The following is a 23,439-nucleotide window of genomic DNA, read 5'->3' as shown; positions in this document are numbered from 1 at the left end:
ACCCCAAGTTTCACCTCGCTTACAAAAACCAGACAGCAAAATACAAAAAAGTGTCACAGCATGCTGTTACTGAAAAATTGCTTACTTTCCCATTTTTACCATATAATTATAAAATAAATCAATCAGAATATAAATCTTGTACTTACATTTCAGTGTATAGTATATAGAGCAGTCTAAACAAGTCATTGTATGAAAATTCAATTGGTACTGACTGCACTAGTGCTTTTTATGTAGCTTGTGGGAAAACTAGGCAAATATGTAGATGAGTTGAAGACCACTAGAAGACCTCTGTGTATCCCCATGGGTAGGAAGGAGTACCCCTGGTTGAGAACCACTGATCTAGAGTGTATGAAGAGCAGGAGAGTTGCCTCAAACACTGGTGATAAGGGAAACTCTTCAGATCCAGTTGATTAAGTCTAGTAAGGTGTGTCCAGCACTGACTTTGGAGATCTGCCAGTCAAAGTGGCTCTATAGCTAACTAAAATAATATCTAGGTCCCTGGTCTCTTCCAGTACCAACGATACTGTTTTGTTGACTACAAAGTGAGGAACAGCTTACCAAAGTGTTTGTGTCCAACATAAGCAGAACCAAGGTCCTTGTAGCTGTCCAAGTCAACTAAGTCCAGTACTGAACATCCAGGACTGCTGGCTCTGGAGAATAATTTGTCAAAGTAGTTCTGGGCCCAGCATAAGTAAGTGACATGAAAGTCTCCAGCAGTAGTGTCAATGGACAATGCTCTAGAACAGTGTTTCTCTACCTTTTTTATACCAAGGACCAGCTTGCTGCCTTCCTAAACTGTGACCGGTTGTTGAGAAACACTGCTCTAGAAGATCCCAAGCTTGGGATCTGCTTATTCCACAATTGGAAATATGCTGTTAGCCTCAAAGAAGAAAATCCAGTTTCATAGCCAGTCATCTCTCCCCCCCATTAAAGGGCAAAAGAAAATTCAAGAAACCACGTAGTTTCATTTTAATTCCCTAAATGTTTGAAGTATTTGTAGAATAGCTAGAGGATTTAATGGATAAACTATTACAGAAGTAGCTTTGTAAGTGATACCGCTCCTCTCCCTCTAAAAAGACACATTGTCCTGGACAGAATTTTCAGAATCTATATTAAACATACATACATACCATCTGAACATTCAATCTGATATTAGAAGCTGGAGAATAGTACAAAAATTTACAATTAGAAAAATCAATGCTATGAATAGAGAAAATTGTACCCTTCATGTATGTTCAGTTATGACCTACCTGTCTCTTTGGAGAGCTTTACAGAGAATTTTAAGCTTAAGATCATTTACATCCACTTCCTCCTCCTTCAATTAAAAAAAAAAAAAAAAAGAGGAAAATTAATATTAACTGCTGTGTTTTTTTTAAAAGATAAATAAAGGGTTTTTCCTAACCACCACATCACATCCAGATCTGAGAGTTGACTTGGATGCTTTCATTACTCTTGTTTACAAAAGAATAATTGATACTGGTAACTAGTACATAGGAACCTGTTTGTCCACTTCATTGCAGAGGCGCAATACGGTCTAGTTGTCAAAGCAGCAGAACATCTCTCAAAACCCTCAAAAAAAGCAAAACTGCCTAGTTTTGTTACCACTTCAACATTTGAGACAAGTACCTGAAATGAAGCCCAGTTATGACTTGGGGTGGAAACAGTGAAAAATGCAGTATTTTCACATGGTTCTGACACAAAAACTTACTATTTGTCCAAATTTCATTCAGTCATTTGGTTCTTTTGAGTCACAACTGCAGGGGCTGCAAGCTTCACATAGCCTCTGAATTCTATTCAGCTCTGCTTACTGTAGATTAGCAATAACCTCCCTGTGCCTCACTTTACTCATCTATTTCACAGGAATTTTGAGACTTAGTTCTTTCAAATCTTCAGATAAAACGGTCCTGCATAAGTGCAATGTAGTATAAGAGAAAGTAAGCACTGTAATATGTATACATGTTTCTACGCAGCTGTGTTATACTCTTGCATTGTCAAACTATCTAACTGGCCAATATATGATCATTTGACCCTGAGTAATTTTGCACTTCTGCCCTACTAGCAGGACAATTGTTAGTACCAAATCTGAGAGGCTTGCAAAGGGTAAATAATCTTGTGTTCTAAAACAGAAAAGAATCAACAGGAGAGAAAAGATTGAAACTTACTCTACATTCAATGCAACATTTAGGGCACAATTACTTGTTCTACTTTTTTTTTGTACGCTTGGCACACATTACAAAGAACAAATCTTGTGGGAAAGTCAGCAAAAATGGTGCAAAATAAAAGCAAATACAAACAGGTCCTCTAGTTAAGAAGCCAACCAGCACAGCCCAAGCAATTGAAGAGTGTGATGTGAACATGCGTAGGGCCTAAGAGATAAACCAACAGTGACTAGCAGAGGTAGGTCTTAATAAATATAGAAAAATCAATTACAGCATTATGGTAAGGCTGCCATGTTTTTCAACTGCCACCCATTTGTGGGAAAAAACTGTTTCAGGAAACCACAAATTGAAAAAGATGAAGGACCTCGGTGCTCATATGTCAGATAGTTAACGATGGTTTCACCTATTTAAACCTAACTGAGGAAGTAGTAATAGCTAATAAGACCTTAAAGCATCTGATAGAAATTAGAAATAAAAATAAAATAAAAACCTTCTGAAAATATCAGCCCCATGTTTGAGCTATTGAAAAGAGCATTACCTGCCGTTTTCAAACTTTTTGAGCTGAACCCCCTCGCCCTGCAAGTTATAATTTTTGGTTATGCCTCTCCCCAACCCAGGCTGGGTGGCCTGCTGAGGTGAATCAAGGGATGGAGGTAGCACTCCCTCCTCTGAGCCCTGCTGCACGGGGCTGGCCCAAGCCGCCTGGCGTCACCACCCCTCCCCCGAATGTTACTCCACATCCCACAGTTTGAAAACCTCTAGAAGCTGTTGCTAAATGGAAGGCAGAAATTGGAGGGGGCACATCCCCCCCACCAATGCATCGCCTCTACCTGTCTCAGATGGGGGTACATGTTAGACTACATTATTTGGAAAGGGGTATGCAGCCTAAAAAGTTTGAAAAGCACTGCTCTAAAATAATGCCTTTTAAAAATGCCCCTTGATGTTTAAAGACATCTGAGAAGACAGAGTTGGAAATGACTTTAGCTTTGACCTGCAAAGCTAAAAAGTTTAAGAAAATGTCTCTCACAAAGGGGTTACCCATTGGCACTCTGGCAGCCATAAAGGCTTTGGCTATTAAGGAAAAGTAAGTCTGTGAAGGAGGGGAGAATCATTGTCTGAGTGCAACTCCTATTTTAAGTCAACATGGGCTGACCTGGCTCAGACTTCAACCATTAAAGGCTGTTTCTCTCCATCTGCAGCCGAGGCTATGAATTTCTCTAACCCCTTACCTGTCTCTCTCTATATTTTAAAGTCCATGTTAGCTACTATGTTTTAAAACCCCAGTGTGCCCAGGGCAAGTTGTCATACATGCTAGCTAGATGTTCAGCATGACCAGATATCTATCACATGTTAAAATACAGTTTACCCTATCTACATTAGGGTTTTTTAATGTGTTAACTAACATGTCTTTAAAATACACCTTTACCCTAGTGCAGACAGACCTCTAACACAAATATTAAGAGGCTTGGCATAAAACCTTTCTGCTCACATAATGATGCTGTCATCACAAAAGGCCATTTGTCTTCCCATTAGCCTTCTTGGGCATCTCAGCTATTTAACTCCCCCTCCCCCAATCACAGCTATTTAACCCCCCCGACTCTTCTGGAAGCAAGAGTGTGAGCAAAGTCCTTGTGCTATCAGCTTTTTGCCAGTTAGAGTGTGACTGGGATAGCTAAGCAGAGAAACTAGGCAACCCATGTCTAGCTTCAAAATTCTGCAGTTTCTCTGGTCAATCATGCTTGTCCATGGGTGATAAAGATGAAATCCTAAATTAGGCTGACCTTGTCCACTCAGAAATTTTAGGTTTCATAGTAGCAGCCGTGTTAGTCTGTATTCGCAAAAAGAAAAGGAGTACTTGTGGCACCTTAGAGACTAACAAATTTATTAGAGCATAAGCTTTCATGAGCTACAGCATCCGATGAAGTGAGCTGTAGCTCACGAAAGCTTATGCTCTAATAAATTTGTTAGTCTCTAAGGTGCCACAAGTACTCCTTTTCTTTTTTCAGAAATTTTAGTTTAATTTATGCTTTCCCATTCATAGTGTATATTCTTACTCAGACATCTAAGTTTCCTCTAATTTAAATGAGAAACTTTTAAATCTTATTTTCTTAAAATGACACTATATGACTACTTTCACAAAGGATGGTGGGAACCTGGAAAAAGGCAATGACAAATGAAAGAAGAGAAGCAACTAAGTCCAGTAACCCCATTTACTGCTATTCTCTCCCAAAGTAATGTTATTATTTACACTTAGTTCTTATATAGCAGTCAAATCAGGGTTATTGTGTTAAGCAACATTTTTCTGTTTAAAGTGGAAGAAAACTAATTCTGGGTCTATCGATACAATACACTGTCCCAAACATTAAAATTTTTCTCCTCCTCCATTACATACAATAATGTGTAATAAAAGCACAAAATACAGGCAAATATTTTCTACATAAAACTTTTCATACATAAAGCACAAATAAGAATTACTTAACAGGTATTACAAAAAGGAACTTTAACAAGGAAAAGACCATAATTTAAGGTCTAAATAATCTAAATTAAATAACTACATGACCAATAAAGTTATTGTTGAGTAACACAATGGCCTTGTTGTAGCACAAATCACTATCGTACAGTGGATTCAAGATGGAACCTTTTCTGTAGCAACCTTTCCTAGATAATTTAGAAATAACACTGCTCTGAAATGACATGGCTTTTATTTTTGGCTGAAGAATGCTGCTCAGGAGTGATGGTCCTGGAGAGCTGATTTTTGGCGTTGCCAGAAGAAATTGTCAGCGAACAGGGAATGAGAGTGTGCAACGAGAAATGGTGACCTCTCAAAGATGCAAGCTTAAGACAGCAAGCCTTATGCCCTAAAGAGTACCATCATAATGATAAAAACCACAGATGTAGGCCAAAGAAGTCTTATCAATTTGAGGAAGCATAGCAGATTAATTTTAGATTATTTATTGACACACAGATAAACTGATAATAGTGGACGAGTACTGTTTTCCTAAAACTGATGGACCCCCCTTCTTGTTTGGTGACAAATTCTAGACTGGCAAGGTTCTCAATATAACAGATGGCCTACCCTGTTGCGGTTTACAAGGATAAGTGTTATTTCACTTATGATCTAAACCACAGTTACTTTGACCTACACCACATTTGACATATCTCCAAAGATTGAAAAACTAAAAAAAGGTCACTTCCTTTGGGGGGCACCAAGGGCCAGTATGTAATCCTTAAGTTACAGTAATAACACCAGCTCAGAGAACTTAAAATATAATATAATAATATTATATAATATAATTATAATTATATAATATATTATTTTTATATTATATAATATAAAAATATAATAAACTTCCTGATTCTGAGATCATCCAACAGTTTGCCTACCTCATCAATATATTCCAGCAGGTCCAGCGCTTTCTTGAAGTCATACTCATTAGCTCTTCTGTTCTCATCACATACATACAGCTAAGGTATGAAAAGATTAAATACAGAATTATTTTTAGCTTGCAAACTGATGTAAGCTGATATTGTGAAGAACTCTGTGGGAAGACCACCACGTATTTTCCACTTATGTGACCTTTTCATTGAAATATGTATTGATTCGGCTGCAAGTATTTTTATGGTAAGGAATATAGTCAAGGTTTTAGATGAGCATTCCATCCATATGACAATGGTCTATGGAAAGACTATATTGGATATAAGGCTGCTATAGTACAGGTTTCAAATTTAAATGCTGTTTAAGGCTGCAGCATTCCTAGCCTATTGTAGCCAGAGCTCAGCTCCACAAATAAAATGAGCTCACAGCAATATAAAAATGCATGCACCATTGTTTGTCTCCTGAAAACAGAATTGCTTGCTATCAAAATCAGCATTTTACATTTAAAACTGCAGACACTTATTTTGCCAACTCACCCTTTAATACAGCGTTTCCATACAGGAAACCCTCAATCAGGATTATAAATTGAAATTTAAGATTAAGAGACTAATATATTTTGTTCCCAGCCTCTGATTTTCACTTCCTGGTTGTAAACAGTGACTAAAGACACTGATCCGATGGTAGCAGGAACTTATTAGAGGAAAACTGGACAGCTGACAGTGTCCGAACTGCTTGAAAAGGGATTATGTGATATCTCCTCCTCTACTTCTTCCCCCAACTAGCCTAGTTTAAGGTGTGGGTAGAGGGCTCAGAACCTGCTGACTATTAGGGCAGGTCCAAGAAGACAGAGGGACAGTAACAACAGAATGTGCAACTTACTGCTTCTTTTGTAGAGGCTGTACAGAGAGCAATGAATATAAAAAATGACACCACTGATAGGTTCTGGTTTCTTTTGATGGTGACCGTAGCAACATGCTGCCACCATACATTCCTCTATTACTTTCTGCACACATCAGTGGGTGGGTAAGAGAGAAGCAGGTGAAAAGATCATGCTACCAAAAGGGCATAGGAACTGGTAAGGCAAACTGTGATTGTAGCTACTACTGCAAAAAGAAGTGAGGGACAAAGGAGAGAAAGTCAGCTCTGGCAGTGATTGTTGGCTGGATTTTCTGTAGGGGATCAAAGACTCTCTCTTGGCTCTCAGTGAAGTTGGTCATCAAAATCTCCCCTTCCTGGTTGCAGCCCTCCCCCTCTTCCACTTTGCAGCATCCCTGTCTTCCAAAGGTGAAAAGTTCTGGGTCCCTTCTGCCTCTTAAACCAGACTCCAAGTTATCATGTATCCACACAGTGCCTAAATCCAATATCTCAGCTCTTGATGCTGTTCTGATTTGCTCCATGCATCATGACAGGGCACATGTTCAACCAGGAAGCTAAAGCAGGAATTGGAAGCAATACCTTAGAGTTTAATCATAAGCCATAACGGAGGCTTAAGTATAAATAACCAATTCATATTTTACAACTGAGGGTGGGATGGAAACCATCCTTTAAATAACAAAAAGACAATTCAATTCTGATCTTCTCACCAATTCTGTGGAAAATACCAGCACATAGGTAAACTTTAGCTAAGAAAATTTGAGGTACATACATCGATAAGCTGAGGTGCAGTCAATACAGGCATGACACTGAGGTTCAACTGTTTATCAGCCAGCAGTTGTTCAGGTAAGGTCTCCTGATGCAACAGAAAACGCTCCTGTTCCGATATTTCTTGCATTTAGTTAGGGAGAAGAATATTTCACATTATTATTTATATTTTGAGCATTAAACATACAAATAAATTCCGACAAGTCACAAAACTATTCAGGTTTACAAAGTTATTTGTCTTAGAGTGCATTTATTTAGGGTTTTAAATTATTTGTATTACAGAAGCACACAGACTCCCCAACTGAGACTGGGACCCTCATTTGCCAGACACTGTACAGAGACCGTTCTTGTTCTGAAGTTTAAATAGCCAAGACAAAAGGTGGGAGAAATGACATATCATAGAGAGATTAGGTGACTTTCCCACAGTCACACAGGCAGTCTCTGGCAAAACCGGGAACTCAAGCCAGATCTCCTGAGTTCCTAACTCTTAAACCACAAGACAGACCATTCTCTCTCTCATTTGGGGCTCTCATCATTACGTTTCAAAGGTGTTTCTTCACATCAGCATATCTACATGTTTCCAGAGTGGCTGCTTCTCCAATGTGCAAAATGACTTTTTAACTTCAAAATTTGATGCTAACAATTTATTTTATTTTAAAAGTTTATGTAGGATATTCCACATATTAAAAGCTGAAGCACACAGTTTCAAAACGTCTGCTTAGTTACCATTAATATCCTTTGTAATTTTAGTATTATTTCACTTGGGGTTGTACAGATTACTGTTCACCTCCCTACAAAAACTGAAAGAGGAGCTTTATACATCCCCAGTCTGAGTATTTTAATTAAGAATGCAAGTTAAGATGACAATAGTGTTGATATGCAGTGAACTGTCATTAAGTTTAAAAACACAGATAACAGGAAAGGGATGATTCAAGAACAGCCATAAATAGGTACTAAAACAAATAAACAAAATACTATTGTATTAGCGATTGTGTGAAGTATGTTGTAATGCTCCCCCTGATTGGCAATATTACAGCAGCTATTCCTGAAGAATCTTTCATGAGCCTTTCCACAATCTGGTAATAAAGACACAGCAACTGTTACTATCACCAGAAAGGTAGCTTACATTTTAAAAACTGGGGCAAAGTTGCAGAACCTGTATAGCCACTTGGAGAAGGGATAGGTGCTCTCAACCTCAATGGGTTTTGAATTAAAGCATTACAAAACCATGTCCCTACCAAAAAAGTTTAAGTGACATTTAAAAAAACAGTGACAATCCAAATTAACAGTACACATGCTTAGACTTTCACATTGCAAATATACTAATAAAGGAAAACTGACAGGCGTTTAAAGTTGCTAAGGCTTTCTCCTGCAACTACATGAGAGCATGTAGCACCATGTAACCTCACCTCCAAAGACAGTCAACATAAGGCTCCAAGAAATGATCAGAGGTGGTTTTGGATTTTTTAAAATTGCAGTAGTTTTATTAATCTATTTACCAGAGTAGCTGATAGAGCCTTTTAAAAAAATCACTATATACCCGTGAACTAGGGTCCAAATTTTCCAGTGACACAAGACAACACTGATGGTGAAAACTTCCAAAGCGCCAGCACTAAGGATTTAACTTTACCATGTGTAACACTTTAACAAGATTCTGATTAAAGAAATCCATTATCTTGCTGTTTTCTTTGCTCTGGTCTTATTTCTTACCTTCTATTTTTTCTTGCAGTAAATCCTCTGAAAAGTCAGATGCCAATGCAGCTAGTTTACTCAAGCCAAGAAGACTTTTCTTTTTTGCAAAGTATCTGGCCTCCACATTTGCCAAAGCCTGCAATGTTCTGTGAGCCTAAAGTTTGAAGGGTATTAGAAACAACATCAAAGGCACATGGAGAAAGAGAATAGATGGAATCCTTTAGAACTAAACCCTTATGGCTATTTTTTCTTTAAATCCCCCCCAAGATTTTATACGTTATAACACTCCAAAAAAAAAAAAAAAAAAAAAAAAAGAGTTGCATAACTTGGAAACTGAAGTTCTGCATTTCACTTTTCAGGACATGTGGCAATAAGACTTCAATATTGATGCAAAAGTGATTTTAGTAAAATTATTGTTTGCAACAACTTAAATTATTACTTGTCTGTCTTTTAAAACATATAGCTACAAGAATGTTATTGCAAGGATGGTTGGAAATATAACAATACATATGTTTAGCTAATTATGTTACAAAACGTTAAAGCTAATCAGAGAAATTCAAAGATTTCTGCTTCTATCTTCCAACAACAAGCAAATTCCATGCTGACAAACAATGTAAACATTCACATTTTAGGAAAAAAACCTGCTTGTGAAAGAAATGCAGGGTGTGTGTTATCAGATCAATAAATCTTAGTAAAGTGGGCTCTACTAACCCCACCCTCTTGCAAGAAAACCTGTTTATGTTCTTAAAAACTTTAACAAAAAACATATGATGTTGACATATTTTAAACTTTTATTTCTTAATTCTGAAATGACAAACATCTTTGTGAAATGCAGACTTGCAAATATGTTAGCTAATGCAATAGTCTTAATACAGCTCCTGATGTCATTGCTTTAAAATTCTTTTTGTACCAACATGAAATTTAATGACCTTGCTAAATTAGTGTAAGATGACATTTAAGTATGGAATATTTATATTAATGATGAATGAATTAATTAGCAGCAGTGCACAAGCAAACCCTCACCCAATGGAGGAAGACAAAAAAAAAAAAAAAAAAAAAATCACAGTTCCAAAAACTGTCATGTGGAATCAACAACTTAAGCTGAAGACTTTCTGAACGTTATTTAATTTTAAAATATTGTTTTGGGAACTAAAAAGCTCTCTTATAGAAGTGTTTGGACTTTTTGAAAACAATTTCATTTCCTATCAAACTAATACAATTGAAAGAATATCTCAGAACAGACATTACAGATCTAGAATGGACTGATTAAAAAGAAAGAGAATTAAAACTTTCAAGGCTAGTTATCTGATGGTTTCCTGTTACAATAACAAAGGCAATTAAAGAAATGTTGCATATTCATTAAACAGACTGCATATTTCAGGAGCTGAAAGGGTCACCTAGGTCAACTCTAAAGTGATGAAGCCTTCATGAAGCCAATGAAAAGAAAGCAACTGACTTGAATCTAAACAAGTCTGAAAGTGATTCGTTTTCCTATAATTTCATGAAAATAAGAAGGAAAAGGGTATAAAAACTCAGAAGTGAGCACACACCCCACACACACCCTGTGTTACCCTGCTCAACAGACCCTGTTACACAGCACTCTATAAACAAGCTGCCACAGACAGATAAGAAAAAAAACAGAGAAGGCTCAAGAAAAAAAACGAACTATGGAAAACCTCCCCAAGACTTCAATATGGATTGATGAGAGGAATTTAACTAAGAAACTGCCACGGGATTAGATTTAAAACTCTTGCAATGATTTTGTTGGAATATCGAAATGCTGAAGGGCTAACAGTTTCTCCTGTTAATCACCAAGTGCTTAGACCACATATTCCTGGAAAGGAAACAGGGACTAAATATTGGTAAACCGATAAATTAGTGGGATGTAACTAGATTTAAGATTCTTAATATTTGTAATTGGCCTGTTTTAAGACAGCTCCTTAAATGGCTTCTTCTAAGTAACTAATTTAAGTATTTTCTTCAATTTCATAGAATTTAGTTAAGATTGCTTATTTTGCCCAACAATAAACTGTTTGGTTATCTATAATAATTACACAGGCTTCATTTGCCCCCAAATTATTTTGCCCATACATTGTGGCACTCTGTACCTCAAAGCAGCACCACTGTCATACAGTTATGATACATTTCGTACAAACAATGCCTTGTGAGGTATCATTTTAAAAGTCTTGATCTGTTGAATATTAATATCCTATTGGATTGATTGTGCTATACTTGTAAGTGAGGTTATGAAGTTTTGCTATGTGAGTGTTACTAAAAAATGTTGTTAGATTGGGAACACACACAACCAGCCTTTCAGGTACAACAATGGAGTCGTCAGACGTGCTGATGGCCCACTGAAGGGAATCCACTCTCCCAATGACCATCTCAGCAAGTGCACGTATATAGTGGAGATTGCTTGACCCATGTCATAGCAAAAGATCTTTCCAGCAAGCTGGAAGAAATTATAAAGAGGTGAAGTGATATCATGACTTGGCCTCACTTCCCCCACAACTCAACACCTGGAAACATGTCTGGAGAATAAAGATTTTGAACTGGAGAGAGTGGTCCCAGGCTGGAAGAGAGTTTCAGCCTGTGTATTGAAGATCTGTGACCTGTTTGTACCATCTAGCAGGGTAAGACACTGCTTGATTCAAGTTCTGTCTAGTCTATAGAACTCAGATTGCGAATTTACTTTTATTTCTTAGGTAACCAACTTTGATATCTATACGTACTACTTATACTCACTTAAAATCTATCTTTCTGTAGTTAATAAATCTGTTTTATATTTTACCTAACACAGTGTGTTTTGGTTGAAGAGCCTGGGAAAACTCAGCTCAGCTTACGAAGACTAGTGTGTGTCCTCTCCACATAGAAGGAGGGGCAGACTGAATAATGAACTTACACTGGTCAGGCTTCTGACCAGGGCAAGACAGTACAGTTCTGGGATGCAAGGCTAGGGAGCTTGGGGGAATTGGCTAAAGCCTCTCTATTGTTGGTTCATGATTGGCTGGGAGAAGCATGCATGTAACTCAGTTGGGTGTGTCCCTGCCTGTGAATGTCTGTGCAAGTACAGTACCTGCCAGAGGTTTGGAGCTTGCCAACAGCATCACAGTGTAAGAGGCAGCTCACATTGGTGGGACAGAGGACTCAGCAGTCCCACAGTCCAGGTTGCACTCCGGGAACCCTGTCACATACATAAACAGTTTTAAGTATCTAATAAGATACTAAAACTGAATTCACAAATTTCATCTCAATTTATCAAGGGAAAAGCACACTGCCAGAGATGATGTAATCGCTGTTAAAAGCTCTCCACAGAGAGACATACAGAAGAGATTACAAACAGAAGTAACCAGTTTATTATTTGTGGTCATTCAATCATTTGTGTTGTTTAGTTTAATGCTTTCTTTAATAATAAAATAGCCATGGTTAATAGTTATGATTATTTTGCTTGGTCTTGATCACAGTGATTCCCTAAGGTATGTAAATAAAACCCTCTGACTAAACAGTGGGCTGAGTTGGCAGAAAGATAAATAATTAATAAGAGCTGGCCTACCATTTTTCTTGTTTCTCTAAACTAAATATTTTTTAGTAATTTCTAAAATAAAATTACCTGGCATCCAACAATTATAGCTACCCCATTTCAGCCCACAGAGATAAGACAGATCTTTATTCCTATACTATGTCCAACAATTTAAAATGTGCGTTTCATTGCTAGTCAAGAAAAATTGTCACATGATTAAAGGATCAAGTAAGCAGATGAACTGCTACTTTACATACTAAAGCACTGACTTTATTCAAATAAGCACACATACCATATCAGAATGAGCTTAAAGGAGCAGTCTGACATGCAGACTGATTCACTTGTTACTTCAGGAATGTTTACTTAGCTAGAAACTGAAATTTATGTACAATCCTGAGGTAACAAGTGAATCCTTGCCTACACATCTGTTATGTCAGACATGGGAGTGGAAAAATTCTGGTATGAAAATATATTAATTCAGAAATTAGTCTGACACTTTCAGTTCTTTTCTGGGTTCCCTGCTCATCTATTCACTATGCTTTCCTTTGAAAAGAAAAGTTTCAGTCTATGTGAATAGGATGTCAGTTGTATTTTCCAAAAAATATTAACATCTTATGTTAATGTTTTACCCAGAAGAAAACAAAGTAATTTAACTCCCACTGCTACAAACCTCTATTAACTCAGTATATATTGACGATTTTTAGCTCCTTTGGTTTACAGAGTCATTGAAACTGATATTACAGATCTATAATGCATGAGTGGAGGATATGTTATTCCATATTTTATAAAAGAAATGTACACATGGGTTGAAATTAATAGTTTCTGGTTAATGGCTGGGAAAACAAACTAGCACCACAGAGCTCTACTCAGGGGGTGGATGAAGGAAAGTGGGCCCATGAATCAAGAAAAATGGGTGGGAGGAGACAAGGAAGAGAACAGTGAGAAGTAGGGGGAAGAAAATTTGTCAACGAACTGGGCAACAAAGATCAAAATTTCAAAGATCACAGAAATCAACCCGAATATAGAAGAAGCCAGTTTCAAAACCTATATGCACATTACTCATGCTCATCATTTAAAGGTAACCTGTAAATAATTTTAAAAATTGGACTAGTGACTTTTTTTTGTTTCTTTACAATGTATACAAAAAGTTGGAAAGGATGATTTAAAAAAGATTTATCACCTTTTAAAATATCAAGAATGTCAACTTTGGGTTTCCCTGGTTTTGCTGGACGACTTATTGAGGGCGCTAGGAAATATTCATTGTGAACGCTTTTGCCTTTTGAAGGCGTGAAGGGTATTATTCTAATAAAAGCTTCCTTGATCCAAAATATTAGTTGGTGAGATCAAAGAGTTGTGACTAGTACACTCTTACACTTGTATGTATATTCAACAAATTGTTAGTTTTAAAACGAACACTTCAGTTAATTTTATTTGAAGAAATCCTACCTTTTCAAAATCTTGACTATTGATTTCATGTAACCAGCTGAGATGCTCATGAGCTTGCAAGAAACTGGCCAGCTGCCCATGCTGAGCAATAGGCTGAGATAACAGCTTTCCTCGCTTTCCTTTTTCTAAGTACCAACGAAACAGGAAATCTGAAAAATTCTAAAGATTACAGGAGCATGAACACATGTTAAAAACTGATGTTAGTTTTTGTGTCCAATTTAGTTTCAACACAAATGCTATACAGACCATAGGTGGTTAGAACATGGATTTACCTGCTCAACAAAACCAGAAGGAAAAGAGTTTAACAAAATCCCAGCGAAAAAGCTAGTGTTTTTATCAAAAATATAAGTGTCTATGGAAGAAGATCTACACCATTCTCTCTACATATTTTAAGCTATAAGCAGCTCAATATTTTTGTCTCAGTAGGAACATCCTTAGTATGAACTTTAGTTGTTACAGATTACATCTTCGTTCTTTACTCCTGGAAAGTTCATTGCCATCAATAAGCAAACTGAGTAGGCAGGGAAAATAGAATTTTGCTTTGGAAGTCTGCCATAGGGATCTGAGTGGAGAATTTTGCCCCTTGTTATGAATTATTCTCACATGCAGAATCATTGTCCATAAATGCATTCAAGACTGTGATCTATTAATTCTCAAAATTTCAAGAAACTGTGTACACATTGCTTATGATTACCACACACAGCGTTTTACTATATTTTGACCAAATTATTTCTAACTCAACGGTTATAATAAAAACAAAAGGATTCTTTTGTTTGTATCTTTTCGGTGTGATATATAAAAGACCACTGTAAAGAATCACCTTTCTATAAGACTTTAAATTAGATGCATGCTTGTGGAAGTCTCTCACACACTTGCAAAGACAGAAGACTTCCAGAACCCAACAAGTAATTTACCTTGTGCATATACTTGCAAGACTTAGAAATAGATTAGGATTGAACATATGTTATGTAGTACAGGTGAGTCAAACAATTTAAAACATTTTACTTTATTGTCAAAGTGACTCAAAAGAAAATGACTAAAAATAGAAGAAAAAAAAATAAAGATAAAAATTGTTAGTAGTAACTAAACTGACTACTGAATCTCCTATTTAAATTCATATCCTGAAGCTAACAGAATATCAGAAGAGGGACACCACCCACTAAACAAGTTAAAAATCCCATTTCTAGATACAATCTTTTTGTTCAGCAAGATTCAATTTACTTTTGTACCACTTAGAATGGAGAATCAAAAGAATAGGAAAAGAATTTTTTAAATATAAAAAATATATATATCAATATATTAATATATAATATATCCTAATATATCAAAGTCTATTAACTGGATTTTGAAAGCCTAAAATTACCATCAGTATTTAGTTGGCAATGATTTATATTCCGTTTTAATGCAGAACAAATGTCTAAATGAGTGAGAAAAAAAGTTACCTGATCTGCAAACTGCGTCATATAACGTTGTAGTCTGGCCTGATTATCAGTCTGCTCACACATTTGTACCAAGATATCGAAGTCACAATACTTCTCCGCTAAAGCAGCTGCCAGCTGGTACTGTCCTAGGGAAACTAGGGAAGCCAAAAGAGAAACAAGTCAATCAAACACACTCGTCTTTGTCTATAAGAGGACGCATGTTGTCTTGGATCACAATAATAAAAATAATTCAAAATCTCTGCAATAGAAAAATAGCTGTATATCAAGTATGCATTTATTTGAGCTTTCAAACCACAACTGATATGCGTTCTTATGTAAACATGCATAAACTTATCATATATACAGTAAGTAACACAATAAATCCGGGGAGATTTTCAGAGCCACACAGGCCTATTAGGCATCCAGCTACCTCTGAAAGTAAGCACACCACTCCCATTTTCACATTTGAAATTCTTTGCTGTCATAAATATTTACAGTTCATAATCAGGCATCACCACAAGTGAGAAAGTAACAAGACAAGACATTTTGTCAATGTACAGAACAATTATAAGGATTACTAGATTAATATACACAATACATTATTGGTCACTTCTATTTTGATCCAACTAAAGTCAAGAGAAATGAGGGCCATCAATGTGCTGCTAAGGAAATTAAAGCTTTAAACTGAATACAATGCTACAGAGCTTGTATACATTTACACACTACCAGAATATATATATATATATATATATATATATATATATATATATATATATATATATATATATATATATATATTAGTATAAAAAGACTAACACATGCAATTTCTTTACTTGGAACAGAATTTTCAAAGACTTCCCAGATGATAATTTTAAAAGTTGATGGATTTAATATTCAACTGTTCTATTAATTTAATTCATTTTAAGCCTTAAAAAACATCAGGTTCATAAACTTACCAAATACTGTGCTACCTATTATAAGGGAGCACTGTTACCAAGATTACATTATTCAACCCAAAATATTTTGGCTACATCAATGACAAGTTAAGCTATGATTATTAAAATCATATATAATTAACATTATACAATTATAATATTTATGCAGCTAGATAAATGTACCACTTGATAAATATTCAAACAGACTTATGGCTAAGTGGCAACAAAGTAGGCTTACTTAGAAATATATTTTAAAGCTATTTTCATCTGACACTGTCAAGTCATATCAAGTTCCTGACATCAGGCTATGCAATAAATAATTGGAAAGAATGCACTGAATTTACAATTCAGGAAGGAGACTTCTGTCTGCTACATAGGTTTGATTTAGGAGCATTACAATAAGAATTCAATTTTCTTCAATCTATTTCTACAGCTAATTCCCCATTAAATAGTACAAACAAACTAACAACTAATATGCTGCATAGAAATGTCATTTTACTCTTGATATGGAACTTTATTTTTTTTTAAACTTTCTTTATTTGCTTGGATCCAAACATTCCATGCATTGTTTCCTAGATGAATGGTTAATCCTTAGACTAAAGAAAAGAGATCAGCACTTACGAAGAGGAGACAAAAGTTCCGATCTTTTCTGAACATATTCCATTTCCAGATTATTGTATCTATCTTGATCAGCAGGCCGGTCCACAGATTTAAGCTGAGAAACAAAGCCATCTAGAAAACAATCTAGCAGAGCCACCAACTGTTCAGCCACAATGCTACGGAGGTTACTGTCCACTTGAGGATAAACAACCTTCAGAATAATTCCATGCTGACGTACTATTGCTGTTCGTATGCCAGCTGGACCATTAGATGCTTGGAAAGACAAAAGGACAGTAAACATTAAAAAAATTAGATTCTATAATTAGCTTGTGACTTTATGTATGATAATATGAAGGTAGCACAATTATAGGCATTAAAGAGACAGATATACCACCACATGCAAAATATAGACTTGGGAATTTTCTTTTAATTTCAAGACTAAAGTGACACTCTACTTACAAACTACCTTTCTAATTTTTTTTAACACACATACTAGTGTTACAAATAGCACCTCATATTACATTATCTAAAAGACTGTAGTGTATCTCACATTTTCAGTGTTTTCTTTGTGCTTTTGTCAGCGCTTGTACGTGAACCAGAGAAGTTATCACACTGGTACAATACTCTGGGAACCCACATGTACACAATTCCCGAGAGGGTGTTTAAAGGGAACATAACAAAAATGGAGCTGCTGATGTCTTAGTTCAGCTGGCTGCTGCTTTTTCACTATTTTTCATTGGTATAAATCGTATAATTTCTGAATTTCTATATTAATTTTTTTAAAATTATGTACAATGTCAAGATCCCAAAGGAGCAAAAGAAAGTAAGAGAGCAGTGGCAGAGAAGGTGTTCCTCCTCTCCCTGTGATTCCTAGACAGAACTAAGCAATAGGGAAGTAGTGTGCACTTATGAGATAGGAAAGGAACTTTTCCTTGGGATATTTCCATAGAGCTGGGGGAATACAACAGGATCTGGCTAACGCTTCTTGAGAACTGTCCAAAGGTCAACAAATAGGGGGAGTCCTTCCACAGATCCAAGAAGGAAAGTGAATGGGGAATCTTTTGCCCCAGTTCTTGTCAGCAAAGCAGGAATATACTTGGAAGGCCAAAGCAGATGAAATAGGAGGTTCTGTGAGAAGTAGCTAAGAACCTGTTTGAGTGGAATAGGGCCTGGAGACTGGAAATGTCTTATTTAGAGCTGTGATGGCTATGTATACTGCTGCTGGTGTGACTCAAATAGCAGCAGGGAAACAGAAAATATGGAGAAAAAATATATTAAAATATTCCCATTTTTCTTTTACATGATTAATACGAAGCATTAATTCTAACCTTCCCATTTTATCCACAGGTTAACTCTGAGCCCCTAACTTGTTATGCCATTCATACAATATAAACCAAGTACAACTAAGCAATTTTGCTTTTAAGTAATCAACCAACTTACATACCATAAATATAGACTGACATGCTGACACTGACACATACTAAATTCGTAACTGATTACAAGAGAGTTGGTGAGCAGTAGAAAAAAATCCAATCAGAAAAAAAATGAAAACAAGTGTATATTGGGATTTTTTTGGACCTGTTTTATTTTAATAATTTAATTTTAAAAAGTATAAAGATCAGAAAATATTCTGAGACTGTTATGAGGCACTGCAAACAGCTCTAACTACTACAGGACAGTGGTTGTCAAGTTTTAGGTCTACCAAACTGTCACAAGGTTCTGCATGCATCAGTGAAGCACACTCCAACATACAGAGGCCTTAACCAGCAAATTATTTCCCAGAGTTAGTATTCATGCCACTGCTAATTCAGCTGCATTGATGGGTGCTCTGACAAACAAGTCTTCAGTGGCTTCCAGAGATTTTAACCTGTGCCAAGTAAACACTTCTACTGGAGAAGCAGCAAATATACTTGAGAACAGAATCAAACTAACAAGTGACTTCGAGATCAGAGTAGTAGAGGTTGCAAGAACGAGGAGGGGAATAAATGTTATGTCCTCTCCCAAAGCATAGGACTTTAACAGTAACAACATTCATCACCTTAAAATGAGTATTTTCATCTTGTCTTCCTCCTACTCCTCACTTTCCTCCTCACATTGCTCCCACCCTGATTCCCTCTGGAGACCTGCTTTGCTGACTGGCCAGTGAGGGAAACTGGAGAAGGTGATCTAGGTCATTTGCAGGAAGGGTGTGAGTAGCTCCTAGAGCAGTGCCAGAATGCCCAATAAAGCCAGGGTGGTAAGCCAAATGGATAGAGCTGGGTAGGTGCTGAGGCTCAAAGGTGAAGTTTGCCAAGGAACAAAGCATCTGAGGGGGCAGATCTGAATATCTGGAGAAAGGTCTTTGCTTGATGCTATCAAGAAAGAAGGAGTGGGAGAGGAGGAAGAAGAGTATATTTGTCCTACAGGTGGTTAAGACCTTTCTCTAATGAGATAGAGAATACTGGTGTTGAAAGCTTGATTCTTTTTGTTACTGGGAAGGTCAGTGCTGGTAGCACCGGTAACCAAACTGGTGCTGGTGGCTCAAGGTCTGTAGCTGAACTATCTGCTGGTACTGTTGAAGATTTTTGTATCAGTATTGGGTCTGGTACCAAAGTTCTTGGTGACAACAGGGAGTCACTGTCGGTAATGAGTTTTGGTGTTGGGAGTGGACCTGATTTTGCTTGGAGCTTGGTGGAGCAAAGAGTCTGCCCACACTAGGCAGTCTGAAGAGATTAGACTTTTCGGGTCATTTAACAAGAGTCAGAAACCCATGACTTTGTTTCGTTTTTTTGTTCTCTCTGGGAAAGAGGACTGCTATTCTGTGTCATTCTTAGAAAGTAACTCAGATGTGCCCTGCCTTGATGCGGTGTAAGTGTTATATTGGATCACATTAAAGAAGTTCTGTATTAAAATCACAAATGAATTTGATTCCCTATAGTTTAAATTCCAGGGTATTACTAATTAAGAGGTCTCTTGGTTTTTGGTCTCTTATTTTTACTGTTTCTCTCCCTCTGTGTGAAACTTGCAAGCTGCTAATTGTGTTAGTACATCCTAAGACAGAGTCTGTTCTCAAAGCAATACTTTGTAACTACTACTCACACAAAGAGACTCAAAGCGATACTTTGTAACAGAAACTGCACACAGAGACTCCCCGCCCTTTTGTTGTATTCATCTCGCTTTGTTAACAATTGTGATTAAAATAGAGATAGAGGATGTATGTGATGGATGCTTGGTGTGGATACTAAATGAATGATCAGGGAGGTGCCAGCCTAAGAATCCAGTGTCCATCGGCCGAAGAAGGCATCAAGTGGAAACAACCAGAGGACCCCAGAGGGCAGACTGGAATCCACCCAACAGCCTCAAGGATGGGAGAACCAAAGAACAAGATAACATCTGGCAGCACGGAGTCGTCTGGGATGTGCCTTCTGCTAACTGATTCAGCAACAGCATGATGAAGCAATTCCCGTAGACTGGCATAGGAAGAAATTCCTATAAAAATGGATTAGAAAGTGAGAACTTTGGGGTCTGATTCTGCAAACCAACTTCCAGGAGCGTCAGATGTGCATCTGAGAAGGCCCTGCTCCGTCCTTGTGTCCAGGCCACCTGGCCAGTGGCTTGGCATGAGCAACTCTAAGGCTGGTAACACCCTTGCAGAACACGTGCGTGTGCGTGAATAAATATGAAATTGAATGGAATGTTATAGCTATAACTAACTGCTTACTAGGATTCTTTCTGTATCCACAAATGTGGCATTTTCCCTTTGCCCCTTTAATAAGACCCTGCTGGTTTTTATTTTATTGGTATCACATAAGTGAGACAGGGCTTTGGCACCAAGCATGCAGCCAGTGCTGAAATAGGTTTGGAGTGTTGAGAGGAGCTGAAAGGGTTGATGCCCTTTTCTCGATAAAGGTAATGGGAGTATCCATACCCCAAGGAATGCTGAACGATGGGTATCCCTGGGAAGAGCATCCCTTTTTGGAGTTTGAGAAGCATTTTCAGAATCTTGTGGACTGCTCCAACATGTAGAATTTTAACTAAGTATCTGCAGAGAAGTGGTTCTGATGGAGAAGGACCTGCATACAGACAATGGTCCAAGACATGGCTGTCGGCCAACCAACAGTTATCTACCATGCCCATCAGTTATCAGACTGACTCCATTACTTGATGGGCATGGCTTAAAGCCAAAGGGTTTGGATTTAGCCATTAAGCAGGGAGAGATCTCACTTCAGAGTAGTCAGAAGAAAAAAAATTAATACATTAAAGTAACAGAACACTTAAGGGACTGCCAATAGGACAAAAATATCACTTTAAAAACTAACTAGACTACCTACCTTAATTATCAGTTTAGAAGAAAAGGCACTATGAGGCAGAGTGCAGCAGACACCACAGAGATAAGTCTGGCTCAGGGTGGATAAAAATCAATGATTAAAAAAAATTGATTTTTTTTAATTTAGATCAGATTTTTTTGATAAAATGCTTTTTGAGGAAAAAAAAACCTATCTAAAGATAGTTTTAATTAAGATACATTATAGCTCAAAGATATCTCATCATGGAATAGGGATTATAAATTCTAATTCTATAGTATGAGACAATATATTCATGTAATGTTTTGTAAATGAGTTCCAATAGTTCATGGATTAGGGACCCAATCTTATGGGGTTTCAGGGGCTTCTGTATAGAAAGATTAACCTAAATAATCTACCCACCCAATGGGACTCAGTACTCAGTCTAGAAGATAACATCAGAGATGCTTAGTTTTGCAGCTCTCAAACTGTGGATGTGTCTCCGGAGATAACATGCTTGTTAACACCAAAAATGGTAGTAGTTTTTTTAAAAGTTTGTTGTTGTTTTTTAAAAAAATTTCATTTAACTATTTTAGTTAAAAACAAAAACAAACCTGATTTTAAAAAACTTGAATGTTTAAATTCAAAAATTCATATGCTTGTTTTGTTAAAATATTGTTTGCTGTTGAAGAAAAAAAATCCAGAATACGTAACGTTGTTTTAGTTAAATAAAACAAATTAAATGTCTTGCATATCTACATACAAGCTTAGAATAGGACATAATAGCACTGTCCAGTTTAACATTCACAGTTCGAGCTAAAGCAAAGACTTCAGAGGATACGGTCAAATGTTCTGAAACATATGAACAGTATTTGCTAATGTTTTAAAACCAATATTCATTTGCCTAACATTTTCACTATTCTCACCTGTCCATGGAACATATTCAGGTTCTCTTTCCGGGAGTTCTCCTGTTTTATATAAAGAGGCTCTAGACTGGCGATATTGGCTGGCAGCTTGTAGCATATCCTGTACAACATTAAATGGACACCTTAAAATTGGGTCAATTTTACAAACTTGAGAAGTATACTTGCTTAAGCACTCCTGCCACATTTTCTCTTTCAATCACATTTTTCCTATGTCAATTTTTTTTCACCCTCTACTGCTGCATACGACTCACAAACAGCAGGAGAGTATGCAGAGGCCTAGCAAGGAGCATTAATGTACATGCCCAGGAGCTGTAAGTTCTCTATTATGCACATATGCTATCAATAGTCTCCCCCAGGCTGCTAGCCATCCTGCTACTTTTAAGGTTCCCATGACGAGTAGTTCAAGAGGGACAGTCACCATGTACCCTCAATCCCACCCTAGTACTTCAGCTGCCTCCTGAGCTCAGAGGATGTGGCCAACTATATACCCTGGTCTTTACTGGTCTTTCTTCCTGCTCCTGTGCACTGCTGCAGTTCATGGCCATCACTTCTTCATCTCCTTCCTGCTAAAAGGATGCAAAGTAAAGATGGCAATCCCCCACAAGACTCCCACCTCCATGCTGGCTTCCAGAGACTATTAAGGGTTCCACCAGCAAATGGAGCCCCCCGTCCCCCATTACTATTTTACACTAATTTCGGTGCTTCCCATCTCTGTGAAGGGGTTCATCTCGCTACCTCTAGGTCTGTGGAGGCATCCAAACTCCTTCAGCTCCATTAAAAGATCTGGTGGTGATTGTGAGCCTAAGTGAATCTCCTTCCACCTTTCTTCTGGATCCATTGTAAGGTAAAGATGGGTGGTTAAACCAATATGACCATGCTTTTCATTACTTTCCTTTCTGCCTCCCTTCAGCAGTTTGGGAAAGAGAGACTTTCCAAGCCCCACGTACTGAAACAGCAACAATTCATGAGTTGCTCTTACTGTTAAGCAGTCTCTTAAAATGCCTGGAGAAGTATGTGCATTATAAGCTCTTCCACAACAGTGCTTGAGTCTGTGATATATCATGTGCTTGTTCATGAGACCAGGAAGAAGTGAAACTGACCAATATAGAAGTACACCTTTACACAAAACTCTGTCAAATGGACAAACTGGAGGGAAAAAACAAATCAAGAAAAATGTTTGAGCTCTAGTAATTGGGCAGGACAGATGTAGTGGAACAAAAGGGAACTGAGACTGAATCAGGTCATTAGGCCCATAATAACAAAGAGAACAAATCCAAGATTAGACTCCTGGGACTTAGCAGGGAGAAAGAAGGCCGAAGTGGGCGATCTGACACAGAGGTCAGTGCCTCTGATTTTCTGGGGCTTGAGCTACCTAAGCACTTGGTTTCTGCCAGAAATTGGATCTCAAGATAACACTACAGGACAAAATCACATATGGTTTGCTACAGTTGTGTTACTTTG

At 37.3% G+C, this 23,439-nt stretch overlaps 1 protein-coding gene across 3 annotated transcripts in view; it reads right to left on the bottom strand.

The window, feature by feature from the left end:
* The window catches only part of NUP133 (nucleoporin 133), a 62,868-nt gene that overhangs the window by 4,253 nt on the left and 35,176 nt on the right, over positions 1-23,439 (bottom strand). For 2 of the 3 annotated variants that reach the window (XM_038394434.2, XM_038394437.2), the window contains 8 exons: positions 21,979-22,078; positions 16,812-17,063; positions 15,277-15,410; positions 13,835-13,993; positions 8,887-9,022; positions 7,181-7,299; positions 5,544-5,624; positions 1,251-1,315 (listed from right to left, as the gene is read on the bottom strand). In XM_038394434.2, coding sequence (XP_038250362.1) covers positions 1,251-1,315; positions 5,544-5,624; positions 7,181-7,299; positions 8,887-9,022; positions 13,835-13,993; positions 15,277-15,410; positions 16,812-17,063; positions 21,979-22,078 — 1,046 coding nt within the window. Of the gene's footprint in view, positions 1-558; positions 651-1,250; positions 1,316-5,543; positions 5,625-7,180; positions 7,300-8,886; positions 9,023-13,834; positions 13,994-15,276; positions 15,411-16,811; positions 17,064-21,978; positions 22,079-23,439 lie in introns of all 3 variants that reach the window. The other variant, XM_038394435.2, reaches the window with a different exon arrangement.

Source organism: Dermochelys coriacea, chromosome 3, assembly GCF_009764565.3.
Source record: "Dermochelys coriacea isolate rDerCor1 chromosome 3, rDerCor1.pri.v4, whole genome shotgun sequence".
Classification (NCBI taxonomy): Eukaryota; Metazoa; Chordata; order Testudines; family Dermochelyidae; genus Dermochelys; species Dermochelys coriacea.
Note: the sequence above shows the minus strand (reverse complement) of the source record. Positions and strands in the feature narration are given on the sequence as shown.